This window comes from Strongylocentrotus purpuratus, unplaced genomic scaffold, assembly GCF_000002235.5.
Source record: "Strongylocentrotus purpuratus isolate Spur 01 unplaced genomic scaffold, Spur_5.0 spur5_scaffold_11, whole genome shotgun sequence".
NCBI classification, from domain to species: domain Eukaryota; kingdom Metazoa; phylum Echinodermata; class Echinoidea; order Camarodonta; family Strongylocentrotidae; genus Strongylocentrotus; species Strongylocentrotus purpuratus.
The window spans coordinates 14,218,292-14,235,159 of record NW_022145596.1 but is presented as its reverse complement, the minus strand read 5'-3'; the positions used below and the strand labels follow the sequence as shown (position 1 = coordinate 14,235,159).

At 33.2% G+C, this 16,868-nt stretch overlaps 1 protein-coding gene across 3 annotated transcripts in view; it reads left to right on the top strand.

Moving 5' to 3' along the window:
• The first annotated feature begins 1,118 nt into the window (after positions 1 to 1,118).
• Positions 1,119 to 16,868, top strand: part of LOC100890727 (erythroid differentiation-related factor 1) — a 40,739-nt gene continuing 24,989 nt past the window's right edge. For 2 of the 3 annotated variants that reach the window (XM_030980728.1, XM_030980729.1), the window contains exons 1-5: positions 1,119 to 1,301; positions 2,523 to 2,698; positions 8,769 to 8,826; positions 11,660 to 11,785; positions 13,913 to 14,046. In XM_030980728.1, the coding sequence (XP_030836588.1) occupies positions 1,218 to 1,301; positions 2,523 to 2,698; positions 8,769 to 8,826; positions 11,660 to 11,785; positions 13,913 to 14,046 (578 nt within the window). In that variant the 5' untranslated portion in view covers positions 1,119 to 1,217. Of the gene's footprint in view, positions 1,302 to 2,522; positions 2,699 to 8,768; positions 8,827 to 11,386; positions 11,786 to 13,912; positions 14,047 to 16,868 lie in introns of those variants that run through there. The other variant, XM_030980730.1, reaches the window with a different exon arrangement.

Sequence of the window (16,868 nt, the reverse complement as noted above, 5' to 3'; positions counted from 1 at the left end):
ATAACATCTATAAATGGAAGCGATCGTGGCGAGCAAATTCTAGGGAAAATGATTAAAAAAAAGGGGGTTCTAAGTCGCCTTGAATTGAGGGTGCATGTTAATATGGAGAAAGGAAAACTAGGCACTTATCAAAAAGGAAAAACGGCTATTAGAAAAGAAAAGGTGCTCGAGTCAAAATAAACAGGGTAATTATATCAGAGGTGAAAATGGCACTTCTTGCATGACCTGAGAAGGAACACCCAAACAGAGATGAATAAAGGCACTTGTAAGAATGTAAATGGGGAATTTGTTGAAAGGAAAAGGACACTTGTCAGATTTTAATAGGGGCATTAATCAGATGTGGAAAGGGGCATTTTGAAAAGGGGAAGGGGCTCATATAAACAAGGAAAAGGGGCAGTATCCGAAGGAAATAGAAAGGAAATGGGGCACGTGTCAAAATAAAAGGGGCACTTTACTATCAGATGTGAAAAGTGGCATTTTAGTGGAAGGAGGTTCTTATTACCAAGGAAAAGGTGCACTTATTAAACAGGAAAAGGAACACGATCGAGTCAATGTAAAAAAGGGCAAACATATCAGAGGTGAAGAGAAGAGAATTTCTCGCACCTGAAAAGAGAGAAACTAGGACTGTTATTAGTTTTAAAAAAGGGACACTTGTCCTATGTAACAAGTGGCACTTTGGGGAACCTGAATCCCCCCGCCCCCCGGCCGCCCCCCCCCCCCCCCCCCCTCTGTGGGAGTGCCGCTTCTGGCATTGAGAAGAAAAATAGCCGGAAAATAACCATGCTTGAATCTTATTTGGGGTCAACTGCCCCAACTCCCCATCAGTACGCCAGTGTAAGGCCTTATAAAATGTGATGGAGGAAAAAAAAATCCCAATAAAAGAGATTCAAAAATAACAATTTCTACTTGGGAGTTTGGCCTTTATTCCATCCTTGAAATGACGTTATTTCATATAATAAAAAGTTTGTCTCAAATTGTTGGGACAAAAAATATCTAAGATATAATACAGATAATCTGAATAGAATAGTTTATTATAAATAACTGAATGAAAATCAGTTTTAGTTTTAAAAAAGAAAGAAATTTGCATTTGTTGTTCGAACATTGTAAATTCAATACTGAATAAATAGACTACGTCGTTTGATCAAAACATCCGGAAAAATCTTGACACATGCTGGTCATTAATTACACTAAAATCGTAGAAGGGGTATAATTTGAGGATGAGTGAGAACATGGAAGGTGAATCAGATAAGGATGCTGATGATGGACCCGTCAAAGAAGAATCACAAGGAGGGGATGCATTGGTAATTATTATTTTCATTGGATATCATTTGTCTACCTGGATCGTATTATTATTATTGTGTAGTCCCATGCATGACAGTTTCTGTACCGCCTTTACGTAGGCCTACATAATAACATGGGCATATTCCTGGATTTCTCACTTGGTTTGCCTTTTATGTATTGGGACCTGTATCATTGTAATGTGCACTGTATTATTAATAAATTGGTAAGAGTTACGTTTGTACCCCCACGATATCTGTGTGGCTTTACAGCAGAGTTCTGAAGTTGATTATTGATTCACTGGATGGGGAAAATTAAGTTGGAATTTAATTTTTTAAGAAAGAAGGGGAAAAATAAGAAGATGAAGAACAGAAGAACAAGAAGAAGAACAAGATGAAGAGGAAGAAGAATAAATGGAATAAGAAGTAGAAGAACATAAAGAAGTAGAAGAAGGAGAAGAAGAAGAAGAAGAAAAAGATATGGAAGAAAAAGGAATGGAAGAAAAAGAAGATGGAGAAATGGAAGAAGAAGTAGAAGATCGAGAAGAAGAAGAATGCGAAGAAGGAAAAGAAGAAAAGGAAATGAAAGAAGAAGAAGGAGAAATATAAATCAGAAGAAGAAGAAGAAGAAGAATGCAAGGGAGAAGAAGAGGAAGAAGAAGATAAGAAAGAAACAACTTTAAATTAAAGTTCCTTTAATTATTTTTTAAATATAAACGATTATAAAAGTACATGCAGGAGAATAAGAGGAACAAATGAGTGAAAGTTTAATAACAGTTACTAATGAGAGTTGTGTAGCTTTAAATATATGACATCAAACACAAAAATTGGAAGGCTATTCTTTTTTCACACATTTTATGCTGTAGAGTGAAACCTGCATAGAGACATAAAGACCCCTTGAGGGAGACAAGAAATGTGGTTTTAATTTAAGAAGTAGACATCAGTTTACTCCAGAACAGGTTTCTATGAGAAATGGGGGGAAACAGAAAATATGGTCGTAAAATGCAGGCGGTAGTTTTATACAGTATGTTGCTAAGGCAGGTTTCACTATACGTTTTTAGCCAGGAACATTTGTTTCCTCAAGTAAACATTAATTGAGTAACTTTGTCTGGATTGAGCAGCTCTAGACTGCAGTCAACTAGAGTTGAGATGAGAAGTTGCTCCTATACACAACATATACAATGTAACTTATGATGCGTTAGAGTGACCTGCCCCTTTACACAATCGCTTTCTCTTTTTCTTCAGGTGGTGAAATCCAAAACCGAAGTGCGTTTTCCTCGTGTGATGCAGAGATTGTTCCCTTATTCTCAGCTGAAGCCGAATACCAATCTTCATCAGCCCCCTCCCAACTGGCTTCGTAATGGCCCTACAATACAAGTACCTAATACATGGATCAGAGGAGAACCTGCTGATATTTCAAGGTAACTAAAATAACTAACTCACAATGGCGTTCTGAGTTATGCAATATATCACGTTAAATAACTATTTTGAAACGATATGTCATGGTAAATTATTATTTAAGATTATGTATTTTATTTAATACTAACCCACACAAGTCTCCTCCTATTTGGCTTTGCCATACTGTTACAAGTGCCTAATACATGGACCAAAGGCTAACTTTGTAATATATCAAGGTAACTTTAACAAGGTAAAATTATATTTCATTTTAGATTTTTATATATTTCTTGTCGTCTTTTACCCAGGGTTGCATAGTCAGTTATTTTGACAGTTGTCCTTTTAGATGTAACACAAAACATGAATAGGAAAATGATAGAACAATACAAAATGTTAACAGTATTATAAGTAAACATTACAAAAGTATTACATATTAAAAAGCAAATTGTATGAACCAACATTCTTTGCAAATTTTATAATATAAATGTAAGATATCAATAAGTATATAATATAAACATGTATCATGGTAATACAAACGTTAAGTTGACTTGATAATTAACTAAATTTAGTACTTAGAGCAAATGATTATAGTATCGTAAAGTGAACAACAGCAAAAACAAATAAAAATGAAAATAACATTTTATTAAACTTGAGGATTAATCTTTACTATGTAATTGAATTGCAATTGTAGTTTTAATTATGTTTTATTCGAAAGCACCCATGATGTTAATAATGGTGATGTTATAAATCTGTTATGAATTCTGATTCTGGTCATTTAGTAGTAAGAAATTTTAAGTGAGAATTCATGATAATAGTTACATTTCCACTAAAATAAATAACTTGCTTACGATGTAAAACGATGTTGATTGTAATAGTTTCTGTTACATTGAAATTGGGTACAATATATGATGATAGTTGTATCGAAATTTAAGAGATGCATTATGATCAAAGTAATACATTGAAATTTTACTGTATGGTAATAGTTATTAGAATGAATACTTTGTGTAATACTAGTTTCATTAGAAATTGTTTACCATAATACCATTAAAATCACTGTAATGTTGGTTATAGCTACTTTAAGTGGGGAACAGTTCTTCTAATGTAAGTCATCAACTCTTATAGATGACCATTTGCATACAAGTAATACTAAGAGGTATTTATATTTTAAAATGATATATCATACTGATGGTTAAATTATTATATCAAAATAAATAGCTACCTTCATTGTACATTCTTAATAATTAGGCTGCAGATATAATCATTGAAAGTTTGAAGAGCTATATGATCTACAGGTATCTACAACTTATCATCATGAATCTGTGAACAGTCACCTACTTAGTCTACCAAATTGTATTGCATTGAATTTTGGGGCAAAGTCAAATATGTCACAAATGATATTATTATTGCTATTTAAAAATATAAATTTCAACAGTAAGCTATACTTTGATTTACTTTATTTTTGATAACGGAATAGATTTTTTCCATACAGGGGTTGAATAGAAAAATATTTGCAATAATTATATTTAGGGTGCATATATATGATTGAAAATTTTCTTTAGGGAAAAACACAATTTCAGAATATTTTAGTATAGAGCAAATGGTAGGCGAGCTCACAAGATACGTCACAGAGTTGCCAATTTTGTGTTTGATCAAGAAGTTTTAAGAGATGGAGTCCTATCTAGCAGCAAACCAGTAGATTCTATTGTGCAATCATAGAAAACGGCAGCTGCTTGGAATAATTTGTTGCCTTTTGGGCCTCCAGCTCTTAAAAATCTTTGGTTTGATTGATCACAACTTCAAAAATTCATAACTTTCTTATTTGTAATCAGAATTTGCTCAAATTTTCACTGACTGTTTCTCTCATTGTCTGCGGCTATTAAACCAACTTATTATCAGGGGGGACTCCCCTTTTATTGTTTTGAAAGGTGCTACATTCAACATATAATTTTTGACACAACACAGAATAGTTTGCATACTAGTGCTCTGAAGTGCTAGAGAATGATGAATTGTGTATACACATCCTCTTGCAAATCAAAATATGTTGAGGTAACTTTTTCGAATGTTGAATTATTACTGACACTCTATAAAATGAATAATGCAGGATATGGCAATCCCAATCGGCTGATATTCCAGTGATACCGATGCGTTTGGATTAAAACAAATATACATACTCCTTGTAAATTTGATGTTTTTTTTGTTTTTTTTATAAATCAAGAATGAAAGGTCGACTGGTTCAATTAGGGCCTTTATTGAATACTTTTAGATGTAAGCTTTAATATCACATTCTCAAAAATATAAATGAGGACAAATCAATTTTTCATATACTTAGAGAAATTACAAAACTTGGTAAGGGGATGAATAATTTAGTTGTTGACTGTATATCACAAAAGGGTGGAGCTTAATGCCATTTGTTGATTGATGTGCATACAAGCTACCTTTTGCCTAGACAGATTTGATTATGTTACAACTCCCCAATAGACTTCTTACCAAACATTTGTAGTATGAAAGGTATACCATGGTAACAGAAAGCAGGCCAGGTTATAAAGGATGCCATAAACATTTGTGATCCAAAAGACAAAAACTGCTGGGTGCTGGGGAAAATCCAACAAAACTGATGATTCTGAGAACAGAAAATTTTGGAGAGAAACATCTTCGAGAAATTTGATAGTTTGTAGATATTGACTGCTGATGAGAAATCAGTCAGTAAATGTTGGAATGGCTGTTTTTTCTTCTTATGCTGATCTAATGCTTCTAAGAGATATCAACTATATATTTCTAGGAATTTTAATTATTATATAATATAATAATTAAAATTCCAAGAAATTTATAGTTGACTCTCCACGCATTGATGTTGAAGTGTACACACTGACAGGAACACAGTTATCAGAATGCATTATTGATTGCATGCAAACAGTTTTTCATCAAGTTCATTAAGTATTTACTCTTTAGTAGCCTCTTATAGCCTCATATTTTTGTCATTATGTAAAAAAAGAAAAATATGGACCTAAAAGTTCTCTAGCATGTTTTTAGGTGAAAGTACTTAGTTCATTTTTTTTTTAAAACCGGATATTCTGCAACAATCTATAGTTTTCATCTTTTCACCAGGGGAAGGGGAAGACTTATTACAGGCCTGATAATAACCGATTAAAATCGGTTTCCCGATTCTTAAATTTTTTTTTTTTTCCCAGATATTTTATTTTTCTCCCCAATTTTACAGTAAGAAGTAATAAATACATGAATGTGTTCCTTAATTTTTGTGTGTTTTTTACAATATCTTATGTTGACCATTAGTTTTAACTGTATATAGAAAGTTAAAGAAAATGAAATTTATTGATTTATTTGCAATTCAGTAATTACATTTTTCTAAAATATTTGTTTGAAGTTATATCAGCTCTACTAGAAACTGTTCATTCAAGTTTCAGTCCTAATTTTGAATATTTTTTTTTCTCCCAGTGAAAGGATAAAGAAAAGTAAATTGTTACAAAATGCATTGGTATTGTCAATAGTGAATTCTGTATTCGTTTGGAGGATGGATTGTGTTTTCAAGGAGTAACAATATATTTTGCAACATTTCACTTTTGACTTTGCCCATATTCAGGTGTACTGCACAGACCATGATAACACAATCATTACAAATGGGGCATTATTGTAAAGAGGCTTAAACATGCTTTTTAATGATACCAACATCAAGTATTATAATAAACTAAAAAGACATGAATGCTCAAACCTGAATTTTCAAACTTTTTTTGAGGAGTGTTTGATATAAATGTTTATATTCCCACTCCCTTTATTACTTAGACCCCTGTTACACATACGTCTGGAAGTGGACTGAGGCCGGCCCCGGAGGCGGCTCGACGTATGTGTAACACCAACTTTTTTTGAAAAGCCGCACTGAGGCCAGGTAGACTCAGTCCACCTCTGGATGTGGTTTGAGGCCGGCCTCAGTCCCGCAATCAGTAGGTGTAACACCAAAGTGGACTCGGGCCCGGCTTATAAGCGGAAGTGACGTGACCTGTCAACATAAAACATGGGGCGCCCTTTGCCACCTTCTCTTATGTTATTCTTTGTTTTTATCGTTCTATCCCTTTCTCTTTCTGTCTTTTCTTATATTATTCTTTGTTTTTATAATTCTATTCCTTTCTCTTTCTGTCTTTCCTTATGTTATTCTTTGTTTTTATCATTGTATCTCTTTTTTCTTTCCGTCTTTCTTTATGTTATACTTTGTTTTTATCATTCTATCCCTTTTTCTTTCTGTCTTTCCTTATTTTTTTCTTTGTTTTTATCATTCTATCACTTTCTCTTTCTGTCTTTCCTTATGTTATTCTTTGTTTTTATCATTCTATCCCTTTTTTCTTTCCATCTTTCTTTATGTTATTCTTTGTTTTTATCATTCTATCCCTTTCTCTTTCTGTCTTTCCTTATGTTTTTCTTTGTTTTTATCATTCTATCCCTTTCTCTTTCTGTCTTTCCTTATGTTATTCTTTGTTTTTATCATTCTGCCCCTTTCTCTTTCTGTCTTTCCTTATGTTATTCTTTGTTTTTATCATTCTATCCCTTTCTCTTTCTGTCTTTCCTTATGTTATTCTTTGTTTTTATCATTCTATCCCTTTCTCTTTCTGTCTTTCCTTATGTTATTATTTGTTTTTATCATTCTATCACTTTCTCTTTCTGTCTTTCCTTATGTTATTCTTTGTTTTTATCATTCTATCCCTTTTTCTTTCTGTCTTTCCTTATGTTATTCTTTGTTTTTATCATTCTATCCCTTTCTCTTTCTGTCTTTCCTTATGTTATTCTTTGTTTTTATCATTCTATCCCTTTCTCTTTCTGTCTTTCCTTATGTTATTCTTTGTTTTTATCATTCTATCCCTTTCTCTTTCTGTCTTTCCTTATGTTATTCTTTGTTCTTATCATTCTATCCCTTTCTCTTTCTGTCTTTCCTTATGTTATTCTTTGTTTTTATCATTCTATCCCTTTTTCTTTCTGTCTTTCCTTATGTTATTCTTTGTTTTGTATCATTCTATCCCTTTCTCATTCTGTCTTTCCTTATGTTTTTATCATTCTATCACCTTCTCATTCTGTCTTTCCTTATGTTTTTATCATTCTATCCCTTTTTCTTTCCATCTTTCTTTATGTTATTCTTTGTTTTTATCATTCTATCCCTTTCTCTTTCTGTCTTTCCTTATGTTATTCTTTGTTTTTATCATTTTATCCCTTTCTCTTTCTGTCTTTCCTTATGTTTTTCTTTGTTTTTATCATTCTATCACTTTCTCTCTCTGTCTTTCCTTATGTTATTCTTTGTTTTTATCATTCTATCACTTTCTCTTTCTGTCTTTCCTTATGTTATTCTTTGTTTTGTATCATTCTATCCCTTTCTCATTCTGTCTTTCCTTATGTTTTCATCATTCTATCACCTTCTCTTTCTGTCTTTCCTTATGTTATTCTTTGTTTTTATCATTCTAACCCTTTCTCTTTCTGTCTTTCCTTATGTTATTCTTTGTTTTTTTATCATTCTATCCCTTTCTCTTTCTGTCTTTCCTTATGTTATACTTTGTTTTTATCATTCTATCACCTTCTCTTTCTGTCTTTCCTTATGTTATTCTTTGTTTTTATCATTCTATCCCTTTCTCTTTCTGTCTTTCCTTATGTTTTTCCTTTGTTTTTATCATTCTATCACTTTCTCTCTCTGTCTTTCCTTATGTTATTCTTTGTTTTTATCATTCTATCATTTTGTCTCTCTATCATTCCTTATGTTTTTCTTTGTTTTTATCATTCTATCACTTTCTCTTTCTGTCATTCCTTATGTTTTTCTTTGTTTTGATCATTCTATCAGTTTCTCTTTCTGTCTTTCTGGAGTCCGCCCCAACGTCAGCTCATGAAAAGGCGACATGAGGCCGGCCTATGTGTAGATGGGCCCGAGATCATGTGTAACAGGGGTTTGATGATCTCGAGGCGGCTTCAAATTGCAGGCGTGAGGCCGCCTCCGGGGCCCGCTTTAAAAGCCGACGCATGTGTAACAGGGGTCTTAGCCTACATACTGTACATACATTTTATGTATTTTACCTATATTTTACTTTTTTTTCTTTTCTTTCACATCAGTTTTGGAATGGCAGATGCGGATATTATGGATGACGTTGATGTCATTTCAGCTTCAGAGGTGAGAAGAGAGACGTTTGAAAATTGTTGGAATGCACTCCCGTTTTATTAGATTTAATTCATATCAAGTGCAGTATGGCCTATTCATGATGCGCACGACTATATCGAATTTGATGTTCATTGAGTGGTTTCCCTTTTGTAAAAAAGGCCTTGAGAAGAATGAACTGCTGCTGTTTTTTAATTTCATTTTGATGCACTTAAGACACAGAGTTGAAATCCAAAATGTCAGCTGTTCAGACAAGTATTATTTTTTTCAGACAATTTTAATGATAAAAATAGTAGTGTAAACTTATAGATTGCACACACCGTCCAAGGACGCTCATGGCCTTTAACAGGTTTAGTATGATGTACATGTAAATTTAGACAGAAATGCCTAAAATAGACATTTTAAATACCACTATAATATGTGTTTATACCTATAACACTTCAAAATGTTTTTTTGCTGTTGTTGAATCATTATAAAGTGACTTTTCTCTACAGAAGAGTGAGATATCTTGTGAGTAATTTATTTGGGTAAAATGAATACAAAAAATACCCCCTCCATTTTCTACATCTCTGAAATAATTGTTTAGAATGTTATCTAGTAATGTACCTGCTTTCTATAAAATGTTGCTTTGTTATTTTATTAAAAGCTCAAAGCGGCTTTGTAGCCGATTTCCTTTCAGACCTGTCAATAGTGCACAAACATTTACAGTTTTTTTTTATTCATAACAAAACTTTTAATGTCAGCTTAATTTGTTTAATAGAAATCAATTTTTGGCTTCTACTTTCATGTGTGGTATACTGGATTCAACAGGTTGAAGTATGTAGAAAATAAATAGAAATTTAATTATATTATAGATTCATTTTCATACGATTTAAAATCAAATTCAATATTATGATGTAAACATATCCATTAAGTTATAATGTATAATCATTTTGTAACAACAACAAGAAATAGATAGTGGAAGCTAGGAGATGTATTTCTATTTTATCTCTCTATTTCCAAACTCAATCAATAAAAATTAAAAAACAATTGGGCCATGACTGATAGAGAGCGGCCGATATTCACAGGCATGATGTAAGAATTAAATTTTTAATAACCATGAGGAAGTACATGTGTCATGGCTTGAATTTCAAATGAGAAAGCTTATATCATGGAATCGACCGCTGTAGGCAAAGATTGAAGTGATTTGTTATTGGCTACTGACAAGTGTTCGATCTCAAGAAGCACTTGTTTTGATGAAGGAAAAAAAAAGTGACCTTGTTTCTGCTCTCAATCTAATCGTGAATGCAGTAGAATGAAAGAAGTTGCCTCTGTTGTGTTCCAAGCGTGCCGTGTCCCTACAGCTCTCCTTTGTTTGTTCGTAAATGTCAGATACATACACGTACATGAACACCGTGAAGAAAAAAAATTACAGGGAAGTGGAGAATAATTCTAGCTCTGGGGAGATGGAAAAAGAGCTGAGGCAAAAATACAAAATTAGGAAACGTTGGAGCGAGGAGATCGATCTCAATCTCGCAATAACAAATCCAAAAATAGCTTGAGTGAACAAAGGGATGTTTTCACGGCATGTACCACATTCATGTTCGGATGACGGACAAAAGAGACTTACTCCGCCTGTCGAATTACAGCATTGGGTGCTCTTTAAAAAAAAATTGCCCTCTTTTTGTATTTCATTCTATATGTGGGTTTTACATCAGCTGAGAAGGTCTCAATCATATTTGCAACTAACAAAATGTGTGAGTTAGCCAGAATCGATTTGTGCCCCTCCACCTGGCACTATGCCTGGCAATGTGTGTTGACTCACCACTCCAAAACTAGAACAACACTCCAATTTGTCTGTCATCTTGGTTTGAAAGTAATCTTTGTAATAGATCTCAATATGTAGTTTATAATAATAATTCATCCAACTTTTACACACGGCGTACCACAAGGTTCTATCTTAGGTCCTCTACTGTTTTTAATTTACATTTATGATCTTACACATTCTTCTGAAAACGACATTGTTACTATTATTTGTGACAAGTTCACAAGCACAAATCGGCACCTTCAAATGCACCTTGCAGTTGAATGAAAGTCTTTCCCGCTTTTCCAAAAAAAAAAAATATTATTTTTAATATTTTTTTAACCGTTTAACCGAAAACCGTCCGGTTTTGACTGGCGGTTAAACGGAATTGGAGATATCCGTGATGTTACAGCACTAATCATGATATTTCTTTTTTCTGAATTATATGTGAATTGACTGAATTGTGTTAAAATCAGTCTGTATTTGAAAATTTGTTTTCTCAATTTGTCTATTCTTGCTATTTAAATTTGTAATTTCAAGAAATTTCTTCCTTTTTTACCGGTAATCAATTTATTGCTGTTATTTCTCTTTCTTTCTCTCTCTCCCTCTCTCTCTCTCTCTCTCTCTCTCTCTCTTGCTCTCTCTTGTAATCTCTTTTTCTTTCTCTCAGTTTCCCATTTTTGCCCTTGGATGTCTTTTTATCTCATTTCTCCCTCATCTGTGTCTCTCTCCATTTCTCCTTTCTGTTGCTTTCTCTTTTTCTTTCCCTCCCTCCATCCATATTCTTTCCCTCCCTCCATCCATATTCTTTCATTTCATACAATTTCTTTTCTATACATGTTTATCATTCCTCCATTCCACCTACTCATGTGTTGATAAATGATTGATATGGAGAAATGAATTTCTGAGATATCACTCCCCAGTTACCTTCTCAATCATATGTTAGCCTATACTACTTATTTTTACCCTGGTTTCACTTTGCCTTATAATATGAAACTAACAAAGTAGATACAGACTCACACAGATGCATTTCTTCTTCACATGAAATTCAATTTCTTTATTCAGAACATCAAAAAGTTGCTGAAGATCCCCTTTAGTAACGACCAGGTCAGCTTGGCGGTCCATCGTATCGGAAAAACTCTTCTTCTGGATAAACTCGATCTCTATAAGCACCTAAGGGATGCCTCACAGGTAAGCGAAGCTTCTGTTCATACCACAAAATCGATCTCTACATCACATGTAAACAGAACAATCTCCATAATGTCGACATGATCTCTAGAAGCATCTATTACAAATGCCTAACAGGTAAGCAGTACCCCTGTTCACACCTTAAACTTGATCTCTACTTTTGTACAAACATCTTGTCTGTTGAGGGTCAGAAGAGTACCAATTCTATGTACAAACAAAATTAACGCCCTTTTGACTCTCAACATATGGTATAAGGGGAGTCTTATGGGGGACCAAAGCCCATTTAACACTAACTTGATCTCTACCAGCATCTTGAGAATGTCTGACAGGGAAGAAAGCCCCTTTTCCCACTGCAACTTGATCCTCCAAGCATATTGAGAAGGGTTCTAACTCTTTGGAATGCTATATGAGCTATGCCCTTCTGGCTCTATTCTACTTGGTAAATAATACCTTACAGGTAAACAAAGTCGATTCATACCAGAAACTTGATCTCTACCAGCATCTAAATGATGTCTAACAGAAGAGGTTCATTAAACCTAAACAATTATAATGAAAGTTGAATCTTTGGAAATATCTGGGAGATGACTGACAGTTATCGAAAACCTTTTTTTCACAAAGTAACCCACTTAATCATTGTTCATTGCAAAATAGGCGAGTGAAGAAGAAAGAGTGAAAGAGATATATATATATATATATATATATATATATATATATATATATATATATATATATATATATATATATATATATATGTATACAGTATATATATAGAGAGAGAGACAGGCATAGAGAGAGACAGAGACAGAGATAGAAAGAGACAGAGAGAGACAGAGAGACAGAGATAAAGAAACATAAATACAGTTTTATGAATATTTGAATACTTTGAATTTGAACTCCTCTTCTCCTCCTCCCCTTGCTTATCTTGCAATATGGCAAATGTTGACATGTCACTGAATAATGACTAAAGTTGAGTTGACGTGGGTTCATTTCTCTACAGTTTGATGTATGAAAAGCACATTGGTATTTTCCTTGGTTATGAAAAGTATACACATGTAGAAGACCAAAAGCATTGTCAATTTACGAGGGAGGGCTGTATTTGTATAGTTTCTTCTACATATCAACAAAAATGTTGCAAAATTGCAGGTACATGAACCCACCTCGTAATTTTTTATGATTTCAATTACAAAATGAGGGACACAGCCACTGGTAGCCTTGTTAGCCTTGCTCCCAGCCTATGGAAGTTTTCCCCTTTATCTTTAATACAGAGGTGTTTAAGTATTGAATGTAGAAGTTTAGTTCAAACCATAATTCCAATACAAGCTCTGCTTGGAGAGAGATAGAGGTGGCAGCCTTCTTTCAAAATCCTAATTTCACTGAAAATAATCTCATTTAAAGAAGGAAATTTTTCAAAAGCCTGGAAGAAAGGTAATGTTATAGGTAGTTCAGGGTCATTGGTGTTACGGAAACTTTTTTCATCGACTTTTGTCATAGATGCATTATAGATCCTCACATTACCATGTGTTTTCGTTTATGAAACATTAATGTCCATGTCATGTGCATGGCCCAAGGGCACAGGCACAGACACAGACACGTTTCCCCTTCCAGATCTCTCAACCTTTGAGTTTCAGTTGTATTAGTACTAAGTAATAATATACCTGTTAACAATGTGCGTGATGCAGAATCTGAAATGAGTTGCTTAGATGTTGACAAAAGAACGGTTACAAACTTTGGAATGTGTTCTTATTGAAATATGTACCTGTTATCTGTGCATCCATCTTCCATGCACATGACATCACATTAATGGTATCCCTTTTTAAAATGTTATATTATTCCGTTCACATCAACCTGTTTTATGTCTTTAAGAAATGATCATTCACATCCTCCTGTTCTCTCTTCAATGAATGGTCCTTCCACATTACTTATGATTAGTTTGGATAAACAAATCAGTGATATATCTAGAGGAAATGTCTAACCCAATCTAAAGGCATTACCGGTAATGAATATTAAAGGTAACCAGTAAGAACAATATTTTCTTTTTGATGATTGACCCTTTCACATCCCCGTGTTTTCTCCATCATGTAATATCCTATCCATCACTTGTATTCTTTTAATTCTTTGATGACTGATCAGTCGGAGCAGAAATGGTTAAAGGATGTGTTCATGAGACTGGTTCAGAATGACGGCGAGAACAAGTTTCAGAGCCAGCATAAGACCTCAGAGAATAGACAGACGTCAAATCTCCTCTCCAAGTTCCTTTATCACAGGTAAAAACAATACTTCACTTCTAATATGTTTTATTATTGGTATGATTCATTTGGTATCACCTGGGTGTAGGATTGATAAAGTGGGTAACAACAAAAGGGTTCACCGTACTTTGGTAGCTCCTAATTAAAAATTCATAACCTATATGACTTTGAAATCTATTTCAGGATGAAGAGTAACCTGTTTTCTGTCCAATGATATCCTATTCATAATATTTCTGCCACAGGTGATTAAACACCAGGGGCCAGTTTCTCGAAACCGTCATATGTCTAAGTTTGTGGACATCCTATAGAAACGTGTCTTAATTCTATAATACACGTTTCAATGGGATGTCCAAGAAGTTAGACTTATGACGGTTTTGAGAAACGGCCCCAGGGTCTTTAAAAAGTGTTGACAAAATTGACTTGCACCGAGTTTGGGCATGGGCTGGTGGAACGAATATGGGTCAGGTCATATGCATGTTCTTCTTTGGTCTTAAATCCTTTTGAATGTTCGATGATGCCTCGTGCTTCCCTACTTAAGTGCTTCCTGGTCTAAAATGATGCAACGTATCTTGGCTTTTGATCCGCATTCCTTGCTTCAGCCTAAACTTGGAATATGAGGATTTTACCAATACTGTTTGAAAAGCCAGCTGCTCAGTCATCCTTGGCAAGCACAATTATTAATAGGTTATCATTAGACAGGAAATTAGTTATCCTTTACCACGAAATAAGATTCAAGGTCACTTTGGTTATGGTTTTTTAATTAGAAGCTACCATAGTTTGGATACACTTCTTTTTAATATGCACTATATAGGTGTACTTGCCTCATGGTTTCCCCTATCTCTTTAGAGTGATATTGGTTGAAAACATGCAAAACATGGAAAATGTTAATCCCAGGCCTGTTAGCAGTATTAATTAATTTTGAAGAGCTCCATTTATTTGAAAAATATTAGTTACCAGTGTTCTGATTAAGTAAACAAGTAAGGACATACACATGGTCGAGTACATGTACGTTGTGTCCTGATAGAAATTTTCATCGAATTTTTGTCATGTGTAATGAAAGTGCTCTAAAAATTCATATAAATGAGTTAAATTTCTCTTTTAAATACTAATCAACAATCTAATCATTTTATCATTATGCTCTTTCTAGCATTCTAGCTTTTAGATTTATTGGTATTTCAATCACTATCATTTTTACAATTAAAAACATATGGGATAGTAATCGCAGTACCATTTCAGGACTCCTCAATCCTCCCTCTCTCTCACATGGTGCACCCCCAAGCCTACTGTATAGTACCATTATTGACTTTCAGTTAAGGATCAAGTTAGCACATAGGTTTGTACAACTGATTTTAATGTTGCATCCAGCTAGAGCAGTTCCCCATTTCTCTCATTAAGGTCGGCATGTATTCACGATCACCTTCTACATGCTTTAATAAATCAAGTACTTTCTTAACAATCTGTACCTTCTGGTGATAATAATTATCAATTGAAAATACAACTTCAAATGCCTTGATTGGTTTCACTTGAAGCACTTGTACCAATGAGTATGTTCCTAATTAAAGCTTAGTGAACCAAATCTATGCCATGGATTAACTTTGTCTTGACTTGTGTGATGTAATTACACTTTTTAGGTTATCAGGCTCACCATGATGTCCTTTATTTCTTTAAGAAGGTGAGGGAAGGTCAAATAGAATAAGACTAAGACTAAGTAGCAAACAACTCTTGCAAAATGAATTCAATTTTTCTAGGATATGATGTAAATGATGCCCTCCCTTTCCTGAAGAGGTTGTGGTAGAATTAAATATCATCCAAAGTCCTTTAGAATTGCATAAAGATGTACATGTAGCATGATGCTATATGCACTATTACTATTATTATTAATCAGAATGATATTTTTTTTAATAAATCAATAATTATGATGATACTACTACTACTACTACTACTACTACTACTACTACTACTACTATACTACTACTACTATACTACTACTACTACTACTACTACTACTACTTATATTACTACTATTACTACTACTTTTACTACTATTGATGATAATGTTATTGATATCAATAATATTGATAATAATGATATTGATATCAATAATGATGACAATAATAATAATAATAATAATAATAATAATAATAATAATAATGATAATAATAATAATAATGATAATAATAATAATAATAATAATAATAATAATAATAATAATAATAATAATAATAATAATAATAATAATGATAATGATAATAATAATAATAATAATAATAATAATAATAATAATAATAATAATGATAATGATAATGATAATGATAATGATAATAATAATAATAATAATAATAATAATAATAGTAATAATAGTAGTAATAACTGCAACAACAACAAACAAAAATCAACTAGAGAGGGAGATGGAACGAGAGAGAGGGAAAGAAAGAGAGAGAGGGAAAGAAAGAGAGAGAGAAAGAAAGAGAGAGGGAGAGAGAGAGAGAGAGTGAGAGTGAGAAGAAGAAAAAAGAGAGGGGAAAAAAGGTAAAAAGATACTTAGATTCATACTTAAATGTCAACAGTTATAGCTGTTGTTAAGAAAAACACACAAGACCAAGATGTTTGAAGGAAGACAGAACAAAAATATGACTTTGCTATAAAGTATTATATACAGTACCTCACTTAAGAAATCCAGCCATCTGATTGGTCGAAATTGCATTCATAAACTTTAACTATTCCTGTAAAATTCCCGGTAAAATTCCAAACCCATGTAATAGTTCTAAAAAATAGTTCTAAAATCCCAGTAACCATGGTTACCGGGAAAATATTTCAGTATTGGTGAAATACCCATAGGT